The sequence below is a fragment of the Puma concolor genome, chromosome A3 (genome assembly GCF_028749965.1).
Source record: "Puma concolor isolate L17-30 chromosome A3, mPumCon1.1.hap2, whole genome shotgun sequence".
Lineage (NCBI taxonomy): Eukaryota > Metazoa > Chordata > Mammalia > Carnivora > Felidae > Puma > Puma concolor.
In genome coordinates, this window is record NC_141669.1 from 23,170,644 (window position 1) to 23,187,016 (window position 16,373).

A 16,373-nucleotide genomic window follows, 5' to 3' on the forward strand; every position below is an offset into this window, starting at 1 on the left:
GGCTCGGGTCATGATCTTGCAGTTGTGAGTTAAGTTCCACATCAGGCTCACTGCTGTCAGTGTGGAGCCCACTTTGGATCCTCTACCCCTCCCCTGCTCACACTCTCTCAAAAATAAACAAACCTTAAAAAAAAAAAACAAAACCCAAAACGTGAACTCTGTAGTTGTATGAGGAAATCACAGAACATTGAGGTTGGAAAGGTCTGAGATATGGTTTGTGCTAACCATCTCTGTGACACTGAAATTATCACAACTATCATTTACTGTACGTTTTCCACTCCTGGTTCTGGGGAACAAAGGTTATGGAGCAAGGCCAGGCCCCCTTTGGACACTGAAGGAGAGTCTCCTACATCCTCCTCGGCTTTTCTTCCCTGGTCTTCCCAAGTGTGTTTAAACAGGACACATTGAAACGTGAAGGGTCAGATGTCCTATCTTTTTTCTGATCTTTTCTCTTTCTTTCTTGCCTCCTTTGGATTAAATATTTTTATTACTTCAATTCCACCACCCTACCCTGCTGAACATGAGCCTGCTAATTATACATGTTTTTGTTATTTTGGCATTTATAATTACAACATGCATCCTTGACTTAAAATCTAATTAAATGATTACTTTAATCACCTCCCAGATAAAGGAAAAACCTTATCGGCGTGACTCCATTGACTCTGAATCTGCCCACACAGCAATATGTTACATGTATTTTAAACCCCACCCTCCATTATTTTTATTGTTTCTATCAGGGGTGGCAAATTTTTTCTATAAATGGCCAAATGACAAAATATTTTAGCTTTTGTGGCTCACGTATGGTCTCTATCACATATTCTTTTTTTTTTTTTTTTTTTTTTAACCTTTAAAGGTGTGAAAACCATTCTTCTCTAGAGAGCCATACAAAAATAAGCTGCGGGCAGATTTGACCTATGAGCCTCAGTGTACTGGCTCCTGCTTTATGCAGTTAATATTATTTTGGATTTATTCACCCTTACTGCACTTCATTCCTTCTTACGTGACCATGCTTCGATCTGGCATCATTTTCCTCGTACCATTTGGAATGTGTCATCCCACTGTCTTCGGGCATCTATTGTTTCTGAGAAATTGACCGTTAATCATAATGTTGGTCTCCTGTGTGTTTTTCTTCTGCTCTTGAAATTTTTTCCTTCGCTTTAGAACTACACGTAGACACAGCAGTTAGTACAGTTCAAGTATCTGGGTAAATTTCTCTCTGTGTTTTTCCCACCTAAAGTTTCCCCCCCCTTCACCCCCAGTTTCTTTGATCTGTGGCTCAATATCTTTCTTCACATGTGGAAAGTTTTCAGCCATAATCTCTTCAAATCCGTTTCTGCCTCTTTCTCTGCTTCTTCTGGGACTCAGTACGTGTATGTTTGTGTGCTTGGCAGCAGCCACAGATCTCTGAGGCTCTGTTTATTTTTCTTCAATCTTTTTTTCTTCTCTATTTTTCAGAAATGTACCTTCTATTGATCTATCAATCTGGCTTGAAGTTTACAAGTTCTTTTTCCTACCATCTCAAGTCTATTGTTGAGCCAATCTAATAAATCTTTCAGTGTTGTGTTTTTCAACTCTGGATTTCCTTTCTTTTTTTTCTTTTTTTCTTACTAACTTCTATCCGGGCCCACTCAGAACTGGTTTCCATTGACTGCTGTTTTTCCCCCATAGTGCAAGGCTCCCTTTTCAGTTTCATGGAATGTCTAGTAATTTGTGGTTGCAAACTGGACATGTTTGATAAACATCTAGCAATTCTGGATTTGTTTAATTTTTTCTGAGGGTTGTTGGTTTTTCAGTAACTTGCCTAGACTTAAACTGTGGAATCCGTCTTCTCCTTCATGATGTGTAGCCACTGATGTGTTTGATCAGTTTTTTATTTCTTATTTTTATCTTTTTAACCTGGCATTCTAGGAGTCATCCCTGGGTCTGCATGGTTTAGTGATCAGTCAGCGACTCGGACAGAGGTCGTGCTCAAATGACTTGGGTTGCTAAGGGTCCATATGTGTAGGTTGTGGAAGGACCCAAAGTTTGAATCAACTCTCAAGCTTCTCTTCACTTATTCCAGGTCTTCCTGGCACAGATGTAGATTTCCAGTCAGCCAGGAGAAAAGAAAGAGCGTATTTCAACCTTCCTCATTTCCTGGATTGCCCCCATTAAAAATCTGATTAGTTCACCTCTCACCCTAACTTGAAACAAAACATTAGGCTAATAGAGCCGTGGATGTTACCCATTTATTAGTTCACTACTATACACTGTCTTTTGTCTGTTTTGTTTTGTTTTTTGTTTTCTCTCTTGGTTTCTATTTATTTGGTGGTGTTTCCTGGTACTTTTTTTTTTATTGGAAGCCGGGCATTAGAAATACAATTTCATGTTGTGGATGGTGCTATCTTCCTTCGTAAAAGCAGACAGGTAGGGGCATATCACCTTAGTCTATTCTGGAATAAAAATGATTCAAAGTGGACTCCGTCTTTTTTGCAGGATGGCCTATTTCAAGTTTATCCCTACTCCAAGGGTCTAGCTCTTTGAAGCACCAACTGAAACCCAGGATGTTTACCAGGCCTGCCCTCCTTGATGCACATTACACCCTAGTGTTTCTCTCCAGTTTCACACAACTGCCTGAAGCTCTGCGTGGCATGTTAGCCTCTTACCTGCTGATGTCTCTTGTCAAAGATTTGGCAAATGTTTCTAGGGTAAAACCAGCACCAAATGTTGGGCCCATGTTCTTCACTTCCCTTCTCTCTGGCTATTGACCCCTCCAGTTCTTGCTGCCTTTTTGACTCTCAGTGGAAGGGCACAATCACGCATGTGCACACACACAGAGAATGTGGAAATGCACAATAGGATTTCTGCAGAGGGAAAAATCAAGGCCCAGAAGATCCCATAGTGTTTGCAGGAAAGAGATGTAGGGATCCATCTACTGTCTTCAAGAACAGTCTCCTTTGAGCCCCTTTAAAGCCTTTCAGATCTAGAGTCAGCAGATGGAGACTCTCAACCCAATCCTACTTCTTGAAAGAACAATGTTAACTACTTCTGCTACGAAATTATGCTAATAATGACCGCTTTCTCTCTGGATTGTTTTGATAAGGAACAGCACCTTTCCTCAAAAGGAACATATTTCAATATACACCTTGTGCAGGCACTGGGCTAGGTATTCTGCTTATGTTATTTGATTGAAATTTTTTTAGAAATTATAGAGAGCTGAGTGTATTAACAGTCATAAAAATCTTTCTAAGGAACCTACTTTTTATAGCAGGGGACCAAAGGGTTTCTTTGAGGAGAGATTTGTTTGTTTGTTTGTTTGTTTGTTTGTTTGTTTCTCAGGCTTAGAGCATGGAAGACTAGGATATGTGCTGAACAGGACATCTCTCAAAGACAACGGGATAGTTGGCTTCCAGCACCAATGCTCCTTTACCTGTGGGATTCTGGCAAAGCCCAGTGAAGAGCTTCAGCAACAGCCAACCTGACATCTAGAGGCAGATCCCAGACTCCCATCTGGGCTTCCTGGGGCTAAAGGCTACTGCTGATCCCCAGATGCCATTTTCCTGTTTTACCTTGATGATCTCTTTATAGTAGCAGAATAGATTGAGCATTGATTGGTTGGCGAATAATGGCCATGGGGCCAAATCCGGCCTTATGCCTGTTTTTGTATGGCCTGTGGGCTAAGAATAGATTTTACATTTTTAGATTTTTTTTTTTCATGTAGATGTCCATTTGTTCCAGCACCATTTGTTGAAAAGGCTCTCTTTTCTCCATTATGTTGCCTTTGCTTCTTTGTCAAAGATCAGTTGACTTTACTTCCATGGGTCTGTTTCTGGGCTCTCTACTCCATCCCACGGATCTCTTTGTCTGTTTTTCTGCCAATACCACATTGTAGCTTTATAGTAAGTCTTGAGGTTGGCTAGTATCAGGCCTCTGACTTTTTTCTCCTTTGATATTCTGTTGACCATTCTGGGTATTTTGCCTTTTCATATACACCTTAAAATCCGTTCATTGATATCCACAAAGGTTTTTAAAGGTTTAAATGGTTGGGAAAAATAGAAGGGTATTTCATGACACATGAGAATGATATGAAATTCAAATTTCAGTCTCCAGAAAGTTGATCTGTTTACATGTTGTCTATGATGTCTTTCACACTACAATAGCAGAACTGAATAGCGACCGAGACTGTATGGTCTGCAAAACCCAAAATATTGACTATCTGGCTCTTTGCAGAAAATGTTTGCCGATGCCTGATCTAGATCTTAGGCTGTGACTTACACTTAGGTTGTTGGCTATGAGCACAGCCCACAGAACCAGACTGCCCATTTTCAAATCCTGCAGTCACCATTTGCTAACTGTGTCACCTTTAAAATGTCACTTAACCTTTCTGATGCTGTTCCTTATCTATAAGGTAGGGCTAATAGCATTTATCTCAGAGAGTTGTCATGAGGATGAATGAATTATTTCATGTAAGTCTTAGGATGCCTGACGTATAGAAGCTGCATATAAGTGTTAGCTACCATATACATTTGTATCCTAGCTTAAAAAAAATAAGTCTCTCCTCCTTGCCCTGCTAATTCACCAACCCTACCACCCCCAGAGTGATGATCATCTTAAAACACACGTCAACACTCCTGTCTCTGAAGATCGGTCATGGCTCCCTGTTGCTCACGGGGGAGTCTGGCGTTTGCAGCTCCATAGCCCAGCTGCCTGCCTCTACCCTCCTCTACCCTTCCCTCCACTTACAAATCTGCTCCAGCCTTTTCTAGCATTCTGTCCCTGTCCACACCCCTGTTCCTCCCTGTCATGTGGCTCTTTCTGCCCAGAAAGCTTTCTTCTGGGAATGTAAGGATTATCACTGAGATCTGGGGCAAGTTACAGCAATCATTCCTGCCGTGAGCTCCAATATGGAAATCAGTGCCTGATCTCACAGTGGGCATGAAATGGAAGTATACTCTCGCTGCTTATGAAACTCCAGATAAATACTTTTCAGGGTCAAAAGGTAAAGCTGCAGAAGACGGCAGAGGTAGAAAAGAAATCGAGCCATCTCCCTCAGGTCAGGCCCCCCACTTTGGCGTTGTCTAATGCTATTTGGGGCTTCTCACATGGTACATCCTTACAGAAACAGTGTACCAGGGGCAGAGAACCGGGCAAGAAAAGTCAGAAGACACAAGGGACCAGGATTTATGATTAGGTATCAGTATCATAAACGTATCATGAAGCTGTTAAAGTAAACATCAACATTACATAGCAATATAAAGAATACTCACAATACAATATTAAAGGGAGCTTGCAGGATATAATGTAATCCACACTGATTATAACTAAATGGAAAGAGTGCCCCGTCTGGAGCCTGATGATAGACCCAAGAGAGTGAACAATTCACGTTTGGTTATTGGGGTAGTGGCACTGTGGGCGAATTTTTGTTCCTTTATTTGGAGGGCTGTTAAAGGTACTATAGTGTTACTTGTGTATTTCAAAAATTAAATGTTTTATGGGAAAACTCTTTGGCTTACACACTTAGGATGAGTCTTTTATCATATGTAAATTATATTTTGAGAAGGTAAAGAAAATGTAAATATTTTGTGAGACTGCCCCAAAGTCAGCTGGGAGGAAGAGAATGTCTTTGAGGTTTGCAGTTTCTCTACCTGCCTTTTCTTCCCCCTCCACCTCACACTCAGCAAGACCCTTCTAGACATCCCCACGGGAATCTCACGGTTACCTCTGAAACTCACCTAACCCTTCAGACTATTCCAGAATGTCCTTTGCCTCCCTTGCTTTGTCCTGGATCCCCAAACGACAGCAGCTAGGTGTCCAACATTACCTTGAGAGTTCTGCCCTTTGCTAAGGAGCCAATAAAGGTATCTTTATACCTTTATTGCTAGATAACAGCGTGATGCAGGGTTATTACTGACCCCTGCCAGGTAACACTCTTGCTTTTCAACTTGGGGACTCTGCCTTAATAGGCTGTGTTAATGAAAGCAGGTGTCCCTGACAATGGAGGAGATAGCTGGAGGGATGAACCTGGACTTTTCTACTACAAGGGACATTACTGAGCTGGGCACATAGATAGAGCTGGAAGGAAGGGCATGAAATCTGTAAATCTAAAGCTGCAGCTAAATAATCTGAACTGTATTTGCTTTCTTTTAGGGCTCACCCAGGCCACTACCTCTCCTGGCGAGAACACACTGGAAAAGCAACTATCACCAGAGGTGAGGGCTTTGTCCTGGTAGGAGAAGAGGGGTGGCTGGGTGGGTTCCTTTTCTGGTGGGTATATCCAAATCTCAATGCAAGTTGGCAGGTGCCCCCCTGAGGTCTGGATGAAATGGGCTGGATGAGCTGCTTCCCCCGGGAGCAGTGAAGCTGCCTGGTACAGCAGAGAGGGCACAACCATATCTCCTGGAATTTGAGGCTCATCATCTCTGCATTCCGAGCTGGTGGTTCCCAGAAGCGTCCAGAAAGAGTTATAAATGGGCTTGTTATCTCTGTGAACCTTGAGCAGATGCCGTGAATTATCTGGAGGCATCTGGGTGAGGTCTTCCCAGAACATCCACAAGATAAGGGCTGAGAATAAATTCTTTATCTCTTACCGAAATCAGTAATTCCAGAGAAATTAACTTGTGTCTTGTGACAGCGAGATGTGGTCAAGCACCCTATTTATGGTGTGTTTTCCCCTGTTGGCATATTTCCTCTTCTACTCTTGATTCTGGGGAGAAAAGATGATCTTCCTTCCCAACGCCTTCTATGTGATTGCCAGCAGAGACTGCTCTGGACCTGTGTGGGCATCTGACGAAGCCTGAGTGGTCATGTGAACCCGAGTGCTGGTCACCCAGTCCCTTCTCTGCTCTCAGCAGCCCCTCTGGGCTTAGGACACACTGATATGGCGGGGACTCCCGAGTTTCCCAGTTTCTGGTTTACCATTCATTTCCAGCAGCACATGAACATAATGCCTCCTGTACCTGCTTTTATTCAGAGAAGCAAGTTAAAAGAGGGAAAGTAGATAATATAAAAAATATGATAGCATAGAATGGATTATTTTTAACTTTTTAGTCTAGATATACTGGGTCTCTTCTTAATTATTTTTTTACTGTGGTAAAATACACATATGTTTTGAGGCATCCTTACCTGCCACTTGCTAAGGGCATTGTCAATAGACACATGTCCCCTTTCACTAGGTGAACGGGGACTATGATGAACATGACTATGGATAATCACTGCTTCTGAATTTTGAGCCTAGAGAGAACAAGTACATGGTCAAAGTACACCAGATTTCAGGACCTACAATATTTCTCTACGAGGCCAGTTGATGTTTCTGATGTTTGGTTTCTGTTGCAGGCCCTGAAGAACTTTGCATTCTCATGCAACCCAAAGAAGTCAGGATCCAGTGTGCCTCCGAAGTCAGGTATGTGACCCTGAGCCATGAGCTTGGAAGGCTGGCATCTTCTTTGTGAGGTAGCCAGCAGGGGCTCCAGTCCTACTCCTCTTGTATCCTTTGGCCATCCAAGCCTCTTCCCCAGCCTCAGTCCTTAACACCTCCTTTCCCTTCAGCCATTTCTATAGAAGGACACCAGAGATAGAACCAACATGGCCCCACAGTGGCTTGCCTGGGAAAGGGTGACCTCTGGGAGCTCACCTTCAGGGGGCCCAGATGGTGCCATAGGAGCTGTGGGTTAGAACTTGGTCACTCATGTGCCTTCCTGGATCTCATAATGTAAGCTACAGTGGCTGTTGTAGACATTTTTCTCCTATAACAGGCTAGATTTGTCTAATACCTGGATGGTATGAGTGTTGCTCTTGAGCTGGCTGTCTTCTCTGGCTTTATTCTATCAAATGGTTGCATTATAGACCATGTTTAATGGCTTTGCTTATGTTTGCATTGCACTATCTTATCAGTTTCCAGTTAAGCATGCTATCCTTACTATTCTGTTATATAAGGAGTGTAGCTAGAAAAAGAAATCGATGCACCTCTCAGGAAATGATCTCTTCAGGAAGTTTACTTGTAATGGCCCTGTAACATGACCAGGAGTAGGTCCGTGGTTTCTAGGGAGACTTAGTTCTAAAAATGCTTGTGGCCCAGGTGGGTCATGGAGGCTTCCTGGTGGACCATTTGCATATGGCTTGCATCTGAGGTTTCCGTGTGTTCACAGAGTGATGTTCTCCGGCACTCTTTAAGCTGACATTTATCCCTTTTGTACCCAGGTCATTTTCAGGTCATTTCAAGTCATTACTGGTTACTTATTAATGGGGAAATGCAGAGCCAAGGGATAGAGGGAAGCAAGAGGCAGCAAGAGGGAAAAGGAGGGCCATGAGTGACCTTCCATGGGATACCTGTGGCTTCCAGAGAAGAATGAGCTTCTTTTCAGCTGGGTTCCTATGGGTCCCAGTGACCACCTGGTCTTCAGCTTTCCACTGCCATGGCTTTTCACTGCCTTGGCCTGCCCCTGCCATCTAGCATCATTGGCTCATCTTGGGGGGAATGCAGATCTAGACCTTCTTAAAAGAGTTCTTGTCTTTGCAGTCCACTCTGTGAGACCTTCTGATATAAAATTTGTGGCAGCCCTGGGCTACGTGGAACCTGTGAGTATTTCAAGGATGTGGAGGTGGGAGTCAGGGTTTGGGACTGGTGAGCCTCAGATGCATGCCTGGTAGTCAGGCAAGGTGTTTCATTTCGGGAGAGAAGAACATACTCTGACTCAGAAGCATTCTAAACCCTAGAGGGTTGTGTGTGTGTGTGTGTGTGTGTGTGTGTGTGTGTGTGTGTGTGTGTGTGTGTGTGTGTGTTTAAATCAGATGAATGACTCCCTTTACATCAGGATGAGGAAACTTTGGGAGTTTCTCATTAAAGAATTAAATCAATGGATAAATAAAGTCAAAGATCACAGAGAAATTTAAAGATCATCTCTGAAACTTTCTATTTATGAGCTAAAGAAAAATCATCCTTACATGCTTGGTGAATTTTTAAAAATCTACCCATCTTTGCTAATAGATTTTAGGTGGTATATTTTATATGGTCAGATGAAGGGGAAAGAAAGCAATGAGTGAGGCGGAAAGAACAAGGAGAGAGAGATGAGCAGCGAAAGAGGGTCTGGAGAGAAGGGGGTTGGAGAACAGAGCCAAACGCCAGTATGATTTCCCAGGTCGGTGCTGGCTTCCAGCAGGACCCGCCCCCCACCCCAACCCTGGCCGGGTCTTGGGAAGGGGTGCCCAGGCCAGCATTCTCCGCTCTACCCCAGAGTCCTGCTGCATCGCGGCCCTGGAACCAAGACATTCCTCTCCCCCACCATCCCCTCCAGTGCCTTTCTCCCTCCTCCACCTACCACAGCTCCTTCCCAGCGGCCCTCCCCTGTCCCCTCGCCACAAGCCCTGGCCCACTCCCCATGCCCCGTGCTGGCCCTCCAGAAAGAACCAGACTTCCCATTAGAAAACAGACCAGGAGCCCAGGGGAACCTGGCAGGCAAGGCTATCTGTGCCTGGTGTGACCTTGAGTGTGTGTAGATGGGGGTGAAGGTGGGGGTCTGCTAGTGGGAGAGTGTGGAAGGGGAGGTGATCGAGAAAAGAGGCTTCACGTCACAGATAGCATGTTGAGTTTGCTGAGCCCATGTGTCCCTGTGTGCCCGGAACGTGTGTGACCCTCGCTGGAGGACTCGAGCACTCTCCCGTGTAGGTAGAGAAGTTCAGTGAAGGGAGCTCCCTAAGTCAGGTCTCTAAAGTTAGACCTGGCTAGGGGTGATGACTTCCCCTCTGTGGTTGCAGCTCTGGGAGTTCTCGCGCTCATGAATTATGCAGACCCCAGGGCTCCTGCCTGTCACTCTTGGCCCCCCCTTTCTCCTCCTGTGATCTGGCCTGGCACTGAACACAGCTCCAGTCAGGGATGGACTCCCTGCTTCCAGAATCTTATCATCATACAGACGGCACCTCAGCCTTCAGGGTAAAACCTGGAAACACAGCTCCTAGGAGGCAGCCTTCCTGTCTACCCAGAGACTGCGATTGTGAACTCAGCCTGGTTTATAGAAAGTATGGGGCCAGGGAAAAATCACGGAAAGCAGTGAATTTAGAAAGAAAAGAATTCATAACACTGGTACTTTTTTTTTCCTTAATTCCTGGAACTTTCTGTAACTAAGGCTCACTTATCTGTGCCTGTAGTATGTGTTTGTTTAATTCAGCCAGACCAACTTTTCCTCAAAGAACTTTTTTTTTTTTTTAACATTTTTATTTATTTTTGAGACAGAGACAGAGCATGAACGGGGGAGGGGCAGAGAGAGAGAGACACACACACACACACACACAGAATCGGAAGCAGGCTCCAGGCTCCGAGACATCAGCCCAGAGCCCGACGCGGGGCTCGAACCCACAGACCGCGAGATCGTGACCTGAGCTGAAGTCGGACGCTCAACCGACTGAGCCACCCAGGCGCCCCTCCTCAAAGAACTTTAAAGAGCAGATGAGCAGATTTACAAATGCTCATAAAATATTTTTCCAAACTAACATGCGGTACATATGAAATGTATAAGAAAAAATCAGGGGCACCTGGGCGGCAGTGGGTAAGCTTCCAACTTTGGCTCAGGTTGTGACCTCACAGTTCATGAGTCCGAGCCCCACATTGGGCTCTGTGCTGTCAGTGCGGAGCTCGCTTCGGATCCTCTGTCCCCCTCTCTCTGTGCCCCTCACCCGCTTGCTTTCTCTCTCAAAAATAAACAAACGTTAAAACAAATCAAACAAAATACATGTATACAGAATAAAAAATTGAAGATCTCATTTGATCACCTCTTCTGCTCAGTCTGCACAAGCACGTGTGCGCACACACACACACACACACACACACACACAAACAGGCGTGCACACACACACACCAATACATAAGGAGAGAGTGTGTGTAGCCTAAATAGGGTTATACTGCACGTAGTATCTATGACTTGTTCTTTTGTTTTGCTTTGTTTGCTTAACTAAGAGTTCTAGGCATTTTCTGTGCTGGGGAGGTTACAGGTCATTCTAGCAACTTCCTTGAAGACCAGGCTTGTGTCTCATTTAGGTTTGCATCTCCAGTGCCATAGTGCTTTCAGCCAAGGTGATATGGAGAGAAAATGGCTGCCAGCAGGCAAGATGGAGACATAGGAGTTTGCTGGGTTTGTCCTAGCCTTCCCTTTCTGTGACTTCTAACTGGGCTCTTCCCCCGCTCTCCCCACCTTGTTCCTCTTGTTCTCTCTCTTTCCTTCCCCTCACCAGCCCCAACAAGCTTGTTCTGGGCAGGGGCTCTGCTATCATTCAGGTCCCCTTTGCTTGGGCACAAGCTGCCCACTTTGCCTCAGCCCAGCAGCCCGCTGCCCTCATGACTTCACGGCCTGGCATCCTGGTTTATGATTCCTGATTTTTGTTTAGCTTGCCACATTTCCCTGGAAATTTTACCTCTCAAACTCCTTCTTCCTGGGGAGTAAAAACACTTTGTCCCACTTAGATGAAGGTTGTGGTCAGCCTGCCCTCCCAAGAAGGCTCCAGAAGTGTGACCCAGTTTTACAGACTGGTTGTCCGCTGAGCGGGGTGGGTAAGGATAGTCAGGCTCTTTAAAGAGAAGCAACAGAAGACTGGGTGTAGGTAGTGTGAGTACAACTGTCACCTGTCACCATGACACCTGGAGACACTATCTTCTAGGAAGTCGAGAGAGAAAATTTGTGTCAGAACCTGTGAAAATACTACTACTGATGATAGCTAATACACACTGAGTACTTTCTATGTACTGGATGCAATTCTAGACTCCCCTAGAAGCCTGTAAAGGACACAATGCCCAGGTGGCTTCCCACAGTCTTGCCTCCGTCCAAAGTCAGGGAACATCTTCAGCAGGGAGTGTCCTGTGTTGTCCAGCATTTTACCGAGAGGAAAATGAGAAGCGTCATTCATTCAAAAAACACTTACCAAGCAAATATTCATTGAATACTTCTGATGTGTCAGGCACTGTTGTGGATCCGAGGAATATAGTCAAGAACAAAACAGACACAAACTCTTGCCCTCATGCACTTAACACTTGAGTCAAGGGAGACAGGCAATAAACAGAATTTCAGATGAGAAACGTCATGCAGTAAAACAACCCCTTCTGTGTCTAAGTGGAGGTTAACATTCTACACAGAGGCGTTTGAATCTAAGCTCTGCTGTTGCTGTTTCCTGTTCCGAAGAAAACATTCATACCTTCGGTTGCTCTGGGCTCTGACGAACAAATGAGCAAACGTGTTGCATAGGAAGCCTGACATTCATGAGCAGAGTTGGCCTTTCTTTGGATCCCTGGGCTCCCTTTTATTGGTAGGAGGCAGCCGGGGTCTCACAAGGACAGGCTCTTGCCTCCTTCCCTGGCTGGGCTGTTCACACCTCCTATCTTTTCCAGCCTCCAGACTCTGGGACCGTTGACCTGGAGAAGCAAAAATGGTAACTGTTCTGGAACCACAGAGCCATAGAGCTGAGAGGAGCCTCCAATAGGATCTGCTCTCATCTCTTGGCTTGGTTGTTGGGGAAACCTGAGGGCCCGGGAGGAGACAGCTTGCTCCAAGTGGCCTCAGGAGCAGGTGGCAAAACAGGGATGAGAACCCAGCCTCCTGCCTCCTCGCCCGACACTCCTGTGCCCACACATCCCCCTGGGGTCCTCTGGGTGAATAGGGAGGAAAGGGGGGGGAGGCGCCGAATATGGAGTTCTTTCTACCACCTGTCTCCTTGCTCTGCTTTGGGGGAAGCATGCAGGGTTGGGCCGGGGTCCTTCTCCTTCTACACCGGGGCTGCATCCCCTTCCAGCTTTGGGCCAGACTAGAGGAGGACCCAGCAAAGCTGTTCACCCTATTCTGGTGGCTCCATAGCCATCTGTGGTGTGTCTCTGATGCCAGGAAGGATAAATCCAGAACCAGAGCGAGGCTGAGCCACGGCTTGTTATGAACTAGACCACTTTAGTGGAGAGAAAGGGTTGACAGGTGCAGTCTGATGCTTGCATGTTTGCTTTTACTTGCAGGACGGACAGAAGGCCACAGCAGGCATGCATGGAAGTGGTGACAGGTGAGTCCTGTGTCTTTATGGACACGTTCCAGATTGTCCCCATCCCTCCCGACAGAGCAGCATTTGGGTTAGTGAAGAGCGTGTATCCTATTGGCTATTTCATCATGGAGCCAGGGTGTGAAAAGTCACATACCCAAAAGGTGGGGGGCATGAGAAATGTGTCTGAGGGTCTCTGAGCAAAAAGAAGGCATGAGGCATTAGGTTAAGGGACCCGGGGGAGACCTCAAAGGTGGTGGAGTCCTGAAGCTCCTTCTCCCCGAGGACCCCAAGGCTGGACTTGTAGCACTTCCTCGAGGGAAACTCTCCACCATTCTTCACTCCCCTCTCCCCGCACCAAGGAGAAGACCCAGGTCTAATTTTCAGTCTATTTCATTTTGTAATAACTTCCTTACTCGTAAAATAAAGATGTCAATTGGGTTCAGGAAAACGAAATGAAGAAAGTAAAAATTAACTCTAATCCCAGTACTCAGAGATGATCGGTGTGTAACATGCTGGCCTTTTCACATATGAATGTGCTTATGAATATGCAATTCGTGACCTGGCTTTTCTCATTTACTGTCAAAGGTCCCTTACAACTTTATTAAGACCTTCTGAAGCCCCCAAGTCCCTTAATGCCGCTGCATTAGCCTAGCGGGATGTTAGTCACCTGTGCTTGGTGCTCACAAGCCAAGAACGAGGAAACCACCTTTCACTTCATAATTAGAGTAAAGATGCTGCAATGTCACCTCCACACGATGAGCACAGGGAGTGAGGTAGATAGTGCCCTGTCAGCCCAGCCAGTGAACTTCTCCCAGGGCCTGGGAATGACTAGGATCTCTGCAAAGGACAGGGATGAGCAGGATAATGCCCCTGCTTTCAGCCCTCCCCTTCCAGCAGGGAAGGCTGAGACCGGATGTCCAGCCCTCCAGGATTTGACTGACGGGTGAGGGGATATTGCTGACCAAAGTGGTGGCAGGGTCCCCTTGCAGAAGGTCAAAGTGTTCCAAAAGAAGACGCCCCAAACAACTTAGTGGCTGTCGCAGCTCTGCCTCGGTTTGGCCCCATTTTCCTTTAAATGGTAGGAAAAGAGAAGCGTGGTGGGATATTTGGGGTGTCTGGGAAGGTGGGATGTAGTTTAGGCTCTGCAGCGCAAACACAGCTGCTGCTGTGCCTGATTTCTCAACTCGTCTCCATTTTTTGGCCCCTCACCCACATGGTAAAAAGTCCTGGTGGCCCCTCGTACACCAGCCGAGTGACCAGGAGTCCCACTAGGCAGAGCTGCAGCAGGAGGCGGGGCAGGGAGGGCAGATTTTGCACCTGAATGTCCTCACCCGGAGCTGTTGGTGCAGCCGCCCTAAGGCATGGGAGAGTGGGGCGGAGCCGAGAGCCGGACCGGGAGCTCAGCAGCTAGACTGCCGAGGAAGAAAGGGCTCCAGGAACATCCAGGCCTGTGCAGGGGTCTGTTAGGGTTGGCCCAACTTTATCTGGCTCGGCCCACCTGTCCTTCAATCCCAGAACCTCCGAGCTCTTCAGATCTAGCCATGCCCTTGCCCACCGTGGCCGTTTTGCAGATGGGAAAACTAAGTCTTGAGGAGGTGAATGGACTTTCCCAAAGTTACACGATCAGTACGTGGCAGAGTCCCTTTGAATTCAGGTGGTCCAGCCCCACAGCCTGCGCCTTTCGTTGTGACCTCACTGGAGACTGAGAGAGAGGCAGCCCTAAAACAAAATGACGGGAAGATTTATGCGAAAAGAGCATGGTCCCGTCTGTTCACAAAAGAACAATACGATACAAACACCTCTACTTTGGAAAGCGATTCTCTCCCAAAGACCTAGCACCAGCTTTTCATGTCTTGTCGTTTGCTCTCACAGGCTCTCCTGAGGGGAGCGAGTGTATGCACTCACGCGCGTGTGCATACACTGTCCCTGTCGTCTTCAGCTGGCCTCTGAGCTTCCTGTTTTCTCACCACATGTGGGAAGGGGCTTCTCCTAGTTGGTCAGGACTTAGAAAAGGAAGCTCATTAGTTTGGGTTGAGGATGAAGACCCAGTCACACATGACTTGGGTGACTGTCCAGGCGGACAAAGCCAAGAGACCGGTCTCCTGACTTCCCGCCCGCTGTCTGCTATCTGCACAGTATGGGCTGGATTCTGCTCCCACAGAGCCCCAGGCCCTTCTGGATGGGGGTAAAAGGGAAGGAGGGATTGGGGGTGGGGGGAGGCATCTCCTTCCCATGACACTCTCCCGGCTCTGCCCTCTCCTCTCTTGGGATCAAGATACAACTTAACTACTCCTGACAGCACTATTTTTAGCGGTCCTCTGGCTGTCAGCTCTGGGACATGTGTTCCCCGGAGCTTTCCCGCCCTGCTGTCACTCTCAGGAGGAGGAAGGGGGGCTGGGAGGCAGCCTACCCGGGTCCCTGTCCTAGCACACTTCCCCTAACAAGTCGACGGTGCGTGACGGTGGAAAGCTTGGTGTTTCAAAGCTCTGGTTCAAATCCCAACAACCTCAGTTTACCGTGAGAACTTGGGTAGCTTGCTTAGTTCCTCTCCGCCTCAGTTTCCCCTTCACACATGTAAAGCACTTAGCGCTGGCTTGGCCTAGCCCTGGATAGGTGCTAGCTTTCAGCCCCAGTCACTTCTGGGGGCCCTCTCCGAGACTGACCTCGCAGCCGAGGGCAGGTTGTGAAGGGCGTGCTTTGGAAGAGTGGAGTTACCCTGGAACCTCCCCCTACGAGGTGGGGGGGGGGTCTGCCTTCACAGGTCCCCTCCAGCTGGCAGGGCCACAGCCTCAAAGCAGCTCTCTCTTTAGTCCTTTCAGACATCATCAGATATTTCAACCCTTCTGTTCTGAGGCCTTTGTGCGCCCCTGGGAAGACAGTGGTGGCCCACACTGGTGCTCAGTAAGTCCCGTTTCTGGCTTCCCCTGGGACTGTGTACTCCTTCCTGTCTGTCCTGGGCATCTGGATGGGTTGGGGGGCGGGGGTGGGTGCTGGCAAAGTCAAAGAGGCTTAGAAATAAAGGTTTGTATTAAATCAGAGTCAAAATGTGTCTCCCGCATGGATTTCAGTCTGCCTGATGGGCCTAATTTTAAAAATCAGGTCAGTGTCTGCCCTGCAAAAGCCAGGGGTGGTGTAGTGTGGCCTCGGGCTCTGAGGCTGGCACTTGCGCTGGGGCCAGGGGCAAGCCTCCAGCCCTCAACAAAGCTCTGTTGGACTCACTTTCCTCTCTGCTCGCTCCCTCTCTGCAGAGACTTACGGGTAGAGGCGGAAGGACTGGTGCGGAGCATGAGGGAGAACCAGGTGAGGTCCCAACTGACTCTGAGGTCGGGGCTGCCCGTGTCTGCTCCGAGGCTGTCAGACCAAACACACCGGGCAGGCGTGACCCCACTGCC

At 47.2% G+C, this 16,373-nt stretch overlaps 1 protein-coding gene across 4 annotated transcripts in view; it reads left to right on the forward strand.

Moving 5' to 3' along the window:
* Window positions 1-16,373, forward strand: part of PLB1 (phospholipase B1) — a 143,429-nt gene that overhangs the window by 36,558 nt on the left and 90,498 nt on the right. For 2 of the 4 annotated variants that reach the window (XM_086700270.1, XM_086700269.1), the window contains exons 3-9: window positions 6,127-6,188; window positions 7,312-7,378; window positions 8,495-8,553; window positions 12,347-12,387; window positions 12,959-13,002; window positions 15,792-15,882; window positions 16,230-16,281. In XM_086700270.1, coding sequence (XP_086556396.1) covers window positions 6,127-6,188; window positions 7,312-7,378; window positions 8,495-8,553; window positions 12,347-12,387; window positions 12,959-13,002; window positions 15,792-15,882; window positions 16,230-16,281 — 416 coding nt within the window. Of the gene's footprint in view, window positions 1-6,126; window positions 6,189-7,311; window positions 7,379-8,494; window positions 8,554-12,346; window positions 12,388-12,958; window positions 13,003-15,791; window positions 15,883-16,229; window positions 16,282-16,373 lie in introns of those variants that run through there. The other 2 variants (XM_086700271.1, XM_086700272.1) reach the window with 2 other exon arrangements.